The sequence below is a fragment of the Carlito syrichta genome, unplaced genomic scaffold (assembly GCF_000164805.1).
Source record: "Carlito syrichta isolate Samal-C Ts95f unplaced genomic scaffold, Tarsius_syrichta-2.0.1 Scaffold169767, whole genome shotgun sequence".
In the NCBI taxonomy this organism is placed as follows: Eukaryota; Metazoa; Chordata; class Mammalia; order Primates; family Tarsiidae; genus Carlito; species Carlito syrichta.
In genome coordinates this window covers 237,744-246,678 of record NW_007113863.1, presented here as the reverse complement: position 1 = coordinate 246,678, position 8,935 = coordinate 237,744, and the positions used below count along the sequence as shown (strand labels likewise).

The following is an 8,935-nucleotide window of genomic DNA, read 5'->3' as shown; positions in this document are numbered from 1 at the left end:
TTAGCGGCCTTTGAGGGAGCCCCCAAGGGGAAGGGGCGGGCGGCGGCAGCCAGCTCATCTCAACCCCTTTGCTCCTCTCGAGGTGACATCCGAGCCTCCCTCCCCGTCCGCCTGCAGCTGTTCTGCTGGGCACATTCCTGGGTGCTGTTTCATTCCCATGTCTGGCGGCCTCGGCTGCTTCCCACCACCTTGAAGCCCGGCCGCTCCTTGTAAAATTTCCTGGCTGTCAGGGCGGTGTTTTTATTGGCCCAGGGGACCTAGAAACAGGTGCCGCTCAAGGTCCAAGGAGGGAGGGGGTCTGGGAACAGAGAAGAGGCCAGAGCCAGGCAAACCCGTTGTGAAGGGCTGAGCCTGCCTCCGTGGACTCGGTGTGGACTTCCTCATCAGACTTGGGGCTTCCCCAGGCCCGGGTGGGGTCTCGCCGTCAGACTGGGGATCTCCCCCAGGACCAGGTTGCGTCTCCCCACTTAGCCTGAGAACTTTCTCAGTTGAAGAAGAGACAAACAATGCTGAGTTTTTTCAAGAAGGAGCAAAGGCTGACCCGAAGAAGCAAGAACATTTAGCCTAGAGAAGAGGCAACTTGCAGGGCCCTGCTGCTCTGAGTGCCCAGAGGCTGGGACCAGGGCCGAACGGGGGCCATCTCAAGCCCAATAGAAAGGTTTGCAGGAAGAGGGTTCAGGGCTGAGGGCCACCGGTCCCTGGCTCTGGTCAACAGGTTCATCTCCTTTCCCGAGACTGTTTCCTGTCTGTAAATAAGGAGTAGGACTCAGTTTTAGGATCCTTATTCATTGACAATCAGGGATGCCTTGTGCGGTTATGAGATCCCTGTGACTGGAAGTATAGAAGCCAAAGTGCAATGTCCAGGCATTCAGGGACCTCGGTGAGTCGATTCCTGCTATGGTCAGTGGGGGCAAGGACCACAAAGGACCTCAGAGGCCCCAAGCACTGCTTAGGTTGTATGGCTTTATACTTTTGGGGTCTTGCTGTCTGATGCTAAGAGTCTATAGGTCTGGGATTTCCCTGTCATGTGACATCTCATCTCTGTGGGTCGGTCCAGGGTAGGCTCAGAGCCAGATGCCCTGGTGTGGACTTGGCTCCATCACTTACCCTCTCCTTCCTCAGGCTCCTTGCCTGTAAATGGAGATGGGGATAATAAAGTCTGCCTTGTTCTGAGGATTAGATGATTAAAGGTTAAAAAAAAAGTTAAGAAGCCGGGCTTGGTGGCTCAGCCTGTAATCCCGCACCTTGGGAGGCTGAGGTGAGTGGATTGCCTGGGCAACTTGATGAGACCTCATCTCTACAATAAATCAAAAATTAACCGGGTGTGGTAGCACACGCCTGTAGTTCCGGCTGCTTGGAAGGCTGAGAGGGAAGGATCGCCGGAGCCCAGCAGGTGGAAGGTGTGGTGGCTGGGAGCGGCCACTGCACTCCAGTCTGGGCGACAGAGTGAGATTCCAACTCAAAAAAAAAAGTTAAGTGCCATCAGTGAGGGTCATTATTATTTTTAATTTTTATTCTTTAGAGATGGGGTCTTGCTATGATGCCCAAGCTGGTCTCGAACTCCTGGGGTTCAAGCAATCCTCCAACTTGGGCCTCCCAGAAGTGTTGGGATTACAGGTTATGAGCTAGGGTGCCAGGCCTGGGGTTGTTATTATTAAAAATCCACCTGTTGGCAGCTCCAGTTCTGGCCACGTTTCAACTCCAGGTTTTCATCTGTCATGGAGCTGGTGTTCTAATAAACGCGTACGCAGGTAAACTTGATGCCAGGCGGGGATCTGGTCACCAAGGAGTGACCTGTGACCTCCCTCTGGCTCCCCCAGTCCTGCTCCCCCCTGGAGGATTGGGAGCCTCCTCCTTGAAGCCTGGTGGGCATTACAGGGTGCCTGTAACACCCCAGCCTCCACCAGCAGAAAGCCGGGCCGCGTGAAGGGCAGGAAAGGGGATGTCAGGCAGGAGAACCCATGCCTGGAGGGTGGCCTATGACTCTTTCCTGGAGGAGTTTCCATTTCTGAACAGAGGCCCAACCCCCGCCTTGTGTATACCTCCCTGGGAGACAGCAGATCCTTTGTGTCCCGAGTGCCACAGGCTTGAGTCTGAGCGTTTCTTCTAGAAACAGGCTGCAGAGCCGATAGGACCTGAGGGCATCATGGCCTCTCTCGTGACTGCCTGTGCAGATTCTGCTTCCTTCAGATGGTCGGCATCAGGGAACCAGGGCTGTGCGGCCCCTCTTACGCTTATCCTGGAAGCCCACCTCACTGGGAATGGGGGGGCTGGACAGGAACCCCGTTTTGGAAGCATTGGAGGGGGTCCCTAATTACCCACTTATGCTGACTCTTTTAATAACACGAGACCAAGTTTATGTCGCGTTTCTTATGTGCCAGGCACGACGCTCACTACGCCACATGCGTTATCTTTCTTTTTTCGTTTTTTTTGAGTTGGAGTCTCACTCAGTCGCCCAGACTGAGTGCAGTGGCACACTCCCTGCCACCACAGCCTCTACCTGCCGGGCTCCGGCGATCCTTCTGCCTCAGCCTTCCAAGCAGCCGGAACTACAGGCGTGTGCTACCACGCCCGGCTAATTTTTGATTTATTGTAGAGATGAGGTCTTGCCAAGTTGTCCAGGTGGGTCTTGAACCCGTGGGCTCAGGCAATCCACTCGCCTTGGCCTCCCAAAGTGCTAGGATTACAGGCTGAGCCACTGAGCCCGGCCCACATGCATTATCTTTACCCATCTCCACCATTACCCTGCACGGTTAGTGCAAGTATTTGCTCCATTCTTCGGATGAGAAGACTGAGATTTGGTGAAGGGAAGTCACCTCCTAAGAAACGGTTAATAAAGGACTGTGCTGGGACTAGAGCCCGAGTCTGTCTGCTCACGTTCCTTGCCTTGTGCTACATTTAGAGAAAGGCCAGGTGAAATACTCGACTTAGTAAACAGGTGGCACCAACGGTGCCCTGCTCCCAGTTCAAAGAAGTCAGTCCTGATCAGAGCTTCTGGGTGGGGTGCTGAGGCCACCTCTGTCCCTCTCAGAGCCTCCGTTTCCCCGTCTCTGAGTGGACAGCTTGCACGAGATGATGGCAGGAACTTTCTTGCTCAGTCATCTGGGAGGGTTTCCCATAGAACAAGCACTGCATACAGCTGTTCTAAGCACTTCGCCTATACTAACTGTTATGAGTTCCAGAGTCACCTGGAAGGTGGGTGTGATTAACCCCATTTTGTGGAGAAACTGAGGCACAGAGGGATAATAGAATTTTCCCATCTGAGCTAGGAGTTAGAGACAGGATTCAAACCCAGGCAGTTGGCTCCAGAGTCCCTGCTCTCAACCGTCATGTTACACTTCTTGAGAAGGGAGGTGCCTACTGGGACAGAGGACAATGAAGGAAGAATAGATGAGAGAATTGGCAGCAGTCATGCCCTCGCCTCCAAGAAGTCTTCCCGGATTCTAAGCGGCAAAGTTGAAAGCCCCTCCTCTGACCTTGTTATAGAACCTTGCATGTCCCCCTCGTCTGAGCTTATTGCTCTGAAAAGCAGCTGGTTTTTAAGCCTTCCCCAGGCAGAGGGCAGCTCACTGACTGAGACTGGGTCTTCTCCATCTCGCTCCTCAGTGTCTTGCTTGGCCCGGTAAAGGTTTGATGAGAAGGAGAGGAGAGTAAAGAAAGAGAAAATAAGGAGAAAGAGAAAGGAAAGAAGAGAGAAAGGGAAAGAAGGAGGAAGGCTGCTTTCAGCACTCTTGGTTTGGTTTGGTTTCTATGTTTTTTGTTTTTTGACTTTTAAAATTACACACACACACATACTAAAGACCAGGTCTCACTATATTGCCCAGGCTGATCTCAGACTCCTGATCCTCCTGCCTCAGCCTGGGATTACACGTGTGAGCCGCTGTGCCGGCCCATTCAGCACTCTTTATGTGAAGAAGATGACCTACCCCTAGGGAACAGGCGCCCTGGAACAGGCTAGAGTAGTGCATTCCAAACTCACATCATTCTCCAACCATCACTGAGATTTTTGCCACGATGTCATATGATCTATATTGTTACTTTTAAATCAAATCAATGTGTTAAGATAAGAGTGTAGGATACTCCCAGAAAGGGAAGGCAATTGGGAAAAAAAAAACAAACAAACAAGAACAAAACACCAGAGAAAACAAAAACATGATTAAAGCCTTGTAGGAAAATGTCACCTACAAAGACCTCTCCCTGCGTTCAGAAGGGAGCTTAGCACGTTAAAAGGCACCAGGGATGGGTGCCGCTGCAGGAGAAGTGAAATCCCTTCTCACCCCTGCGTTCAGGGTTGGTTCCTCTGCGTCACGCGCCATCTGGATGTCTCTCGACACAGAGCGGTGGCAGGAAGCCTGCTCTTTGGAAAACACCAAGTCGGTCCAAGACGCTTCGCACACCTTCCCCGAGAGGCTGTGAGCTCCCAGGAGGACTGGCTCTAACCGAGTCACACAGTCCTGGCTGGGCCACCGACTCACCCACTTTCTATGGGTCTCTGTTTCCTCACCTGTACCATGGGGACATGATGAGAAGCCCCTCACTGACAGTAGTGAGGACAGAATGGGATTGTGCCTGTGTGAAAGCGCTCTGCAAACCGCCTGGTGCTGCATGGAGCTGGGGACTTCTTTCCCTGGAGGAAGATGCTGGCTGGATCAAAGGGCGATGGCCAGGAGGACTGGCTCTAACCGAGTCGCAGCTCTCTGCCAGGAGCCAGGCCATGGGGGTCTCCATTCTCTGCTCTCCACCCCCAGGTCTGGTTCAGCAACCGCCGCGCCCGCTGGCGTAAGCAGGCAGGAGCCAACCAGTTGGCAGCGTTCAACCACCTCCTGCCAGGAGGCTTCCCGCCCACCGGCATGCCCACACTGCCCCCCTACCAGCTGCCGGACTCTACCTACCCCACCACCACCATCTCCCAAGGTAAGTGGCCCAGCCATGTCCCTTTCGTCCTTCCCTGGCTTATGAGGGTTATTCTTGTGTATGGCCATTTCTGACTTTCACGTAGGATGAAAAAGATGTGATCCTGACCTTGACATTCTTAGGCCACAGAGCACCTGGGTGGGGTCCACCAGGCAGCCCCCACGTGCCTGCTTAGCGTTGAGATTCCCAGATGGTGTGGTGCACGCCATCCCTGGGCTGCTCTGGGTTGGGCCCGAGATCTGTGTTTCTAACAAACCCCCTGGGGATGACCAAGCTGCTGGTCCCTGGACTGTTCTTGAGCAGCAAGGACTTGGGGCACCTGCCAGAGGACACTGAGTGGACCAGCTTTGGAGGAAAAGGGTCAGAAAGTTCTCCAAGGACTCAGGGGTCATATATAGCCTAAGTCTGATTTTTGTTTTTAATAAGAGAGTGGTATGTGTGTGTGGGGGGGATAGGGTTATTGGCATAATCTTTTTTGTTTTAGATTATATTGACCTCCAATCTATGACATAAATATTTACAAAGGGGCTTAGATGTTTTGCTGGAACCTCATTTTCTTACCGCCCCCCTGCGAAAGATCCATTTTTCAGAGATGGAATAAATGCCAGCGTTCCTTTGAGGACCCAAGAAAGCATCCTCTGAGAGACTCTCCCCTCCAACTTTAAGTTGAAGAGCCATAGGCTGGGCTGAGTAGGGTCAGGCCCCCGAGGTCCGTCTGGGCAGGAGGCGCCACTTGGGTCCAGCTCTCCCAGTGGCTTGAAGAGAAGACCTTCTCTTCTGGCCTTGGAAAAAGGGGGAAGATGGGAAGAAGAGAGTGGAGGGAGAGGCTAGAAGATCAGAAGGGCTGGGGGTGCAGGGAGAAGGAAGGCTGGGTCCCGGAACAGAGGGCTAGCATTGTACGGGGAGAGGGGTTCCTTCCCTACCCTCCTGGACCCTACCCTATTCTACCCTCCCTTTCTCTCCCTGCCCTAAGTATACACCAATATCCCACTACTTATTGCCTGCCCCATGACGCCCCCTCTTCCAGGGCTGGCAGGCTGGAGTTCTGGAGGTGAGGACAGGGTCAGGAAACTGCCCCCACACCTGCTGATTCTTTTTTGATTGTTTTTTGTAGAGACAGCGTCTCCCTACGTTATCCAGGCTGGTTTTGAACTCTTGGGCTCAAGCAATCCTCCCACTTCAGCCTCCCAAAATGCTGGGATGACAGGCATGAGCCACTGCGCCTGGCTCTTGCTGTAACTTTTTTTTTTCCTTTGAGTTGGGGTCTCCCTCTGTCACCCAGGCTGGAGTGCAGTGGCGCAATCGTGGCTCACCACAGTCTCAACCTTTTAGGTTCAGGCAATCCTTCTGCCTCAGTTTCCTGAGTAGCTACTATGTCCAAATTTCTTTTTTCTTTTTTTTGCCCAGGTTGGTCTCAAACTCCTAGGCTTAAACAATCCTCCCACCTTGGCCTCTCAAAGTACTGAGATTACAGGCATGAGTCACTGCACTTGGCCTCTGATGTAATTTTTAATAAGAACTTGAACGTGTGCTGAGGATGGCAGGGCTGCAGCCCTGGAAGGCTTTGCACAGGGACCCTAACGTAGCAGAGTGGCAGCCCAGCAGTAAGGAAGAGAATGGCGCCACATTTGGGCCGTTCAAACCCTGGTCCCACCGTTCACTAGCCTTGTCATCTTGTGCAAGTGCTCCAGCCTCTCTGAGCCTGGGTTTCTTCATCTGTAAATTGGGAATTCTATTCTTGCTTCATACCCTTAGATGGCATTTGTAAAAGCACCTGCCGAGTGGTTGCTCTCTCAAAATGGGACAGGTCTGCGTAGATAAACCAAGTCCCCAACGAAGTCTGACTTTCCATCCAGCTGACAGTTATTGAGCACCTCCTGTGTGCCAAGCACTGAGCAACAGGGCTGGTATGCGGTGGCCTAGGGGTTGTCCAGGATGTTGGCTGGCCGTCGGTTGAGACCTGGCCAGTCCCTAGTGCCCTGCCTAGAAGACAGCTTGACTCACCCCAGGTAGCACGAGAAGGAAGTCCTTTCCCTCCGCCGGATGGAGAGTGGGCGGAGGAGGCTCACCTTCTGTCTCCAGATCCCCAGTCTCCAGGGGGAGGCCTTTACTCAGGACCTCTCTTGGGTCTCTCCACAGACGGGGGCAGCACTGTGCACCGGCCCCAGCCCCTGCCGCCGTCCACCATGCACCAGGGCGGGCTGGCCGCAGCTGCTGCAGCCGCCGACACTAGCTCTGCCTATGGAGCCCGCCACAGCTTCTCCAGCTACTCCGACAGCTTCATGAACCCAGCGGCGCCCTCCAACCACATGAACCCAGTCAGCAACGGCCTGTCTCCTCAGGTAGGTGGCCTCTGCCCTGCGCCCAGGGGTCCATCACCAGGTGTCTGCCAGCCCAGCCAGGGAGGGCTCCGGGTGACCCAGGATGGCTCTCCACTGGGGAAGATGGGTGTCCCTCGGCATTCACAGGTCCCCAGGAAACCACTGGCAATTGGAGAGAGTTTCAGTGGGAGCAGGGATGTACCTCCTAGCCCCACTTGTCAAGATCTGTGATCCTGTGTCCAGACTGGGCTTCCTCAAGCTGCAGGCCCAATGTGGAGAAAGCGTTTCCATAGTTCTTGCCACCCAGAAGCAAAATAGATTTATTGTAGATTTGCCCATGGACCGGCAGACCTGTGGACTGTCTAGTCCAGGTGAGTCAAGCAAGTTCAGATGGTGCGCGAGTGGGAGGCTTGACCGCTTCCCGTGGAGGCTGGCTGTGGTTGGTGCTTTGTTCTAGAACCAGCAGTCCTCCCAGGATTCCATCCTGCGCTCTTGGCCTTTCCCCAAGCGTGACCTCCTCTTGAAAGGCAGAAGGACCATGTCCTGTTGGTGGGGAGAATTGCAGGTGGGGCTCTGGGCCACGAACTCTACTCCAATTGGTCTTTGGAACTCTGTCCTCCTGCATGATTGGTTGCTGGCTAAGTCATTCATTGCCTGCTCATGCTGTGGAAGTCGTAGAATTACTTAGGATGAATTCAGGAAGGTGGTACCAGGGCTTCTGGTGGTTATTGGTGGGTTTGGGAACAGAACTCCACAGTGCTGGAAGTCCCAGTGAATTTGAGAAATGGAGGAGCTCATTTTTGTAGCTTCAACAGGCTCCTCAATTCCCCCGAAGATGGAGTTAAGGCCAAGGCTGGGTTTATCCTGCCGAACAACCATGACATCTCTTTCTCCTCCTCTTCCTCCTCCTTTTTTTTTTTTGAGTTGAGATCTCATTCAGTTGCCCAGACTGGAGTGCAGTGTCACGATCATGGCTCCCTACAGCCTTGACCTTCTGGGCTCAGGTGATCCTTCTGCCTCAGCCTTCCAAGGAGCTGGGACTACAGACCCATGCCATCATGTCCAGCTAATATTTTTACTCTTTGTAGAGATGAGGTCTCACTGTGTTGCCCAGGCTGGTCTCAAACTCCTGGGCTCAAGCAGTCCTCCCATCTCAGCCTCCCCAAGTGTTGGGATTATAGGTGTGAGCCACTGCGCCTGGCCTCCCTGCACCTTTGGAGACACCCCTTCCTCATGTCTATGGTGAGAATACATGTGTGATGCAGACTGCTGTGAACAACTGTCCTGTGGTGGAAATGTGAAGGTTTTGGAATGGGTTTAAGTCCCAGCTCCACTGCTCAGGATGGTCTCAAACAAGTTAGCATCTGTGAGTCTCAGTCTGCCCCCACTAAACAAAGAGTGTGCTACTAACTTCTTAACCAGGGGCGTTTGCCACATTTAAGGTGCTAACAGGTCAAAGCACTTAGTCCACAGCTGTATGAAAAATAGCTGCCAAGTACATATTAAAGATCTTGCCCTCTTATTGCTAGAACACTATAATGAACCTGTCACCTAAAGAATAAGAAGGAGCCAGAGGAGGTAGCAAGCTGCATCCTGTGGGCCACATCGACCCAGCTCGCTCTTTTTGTAAATAAAGTTTTATTGGAACACAGCCACGTCCCTTCGTTCATGGCTGCTTTTGTGCTATGGCAGCAGTCAGG

The 8,935-nt window shown here is 53.1% G+C and overlaps 1 protein-coding gene across 1 annotated transcript in view; it reads left to right on the top strand.

The window, feature by feature from the left end:
• PAX7 (paired box 7) overlaps positions 1–8,935 on the top strand; it is a gene marked incomplete at its 5' end in the record, with an annotated part of 103,016 nt that overhangs the window by 56,072 nt on the left and 38,009 nt on the right. Inside the window, 2 exons of the mRNA XM_008051334.1 lie at positions 4,749–4,914; positions 7,054–7,256. Of these exons, the coding sequence (XP_008049525.1) occupies positions 4,749–4,914; positions 7,054–7,256 (369 nt within the window). The remainder of the gene's footprint in view (positions 1–4,748; positions 4,915–7,053; positions 7,257–8,935) is intronic.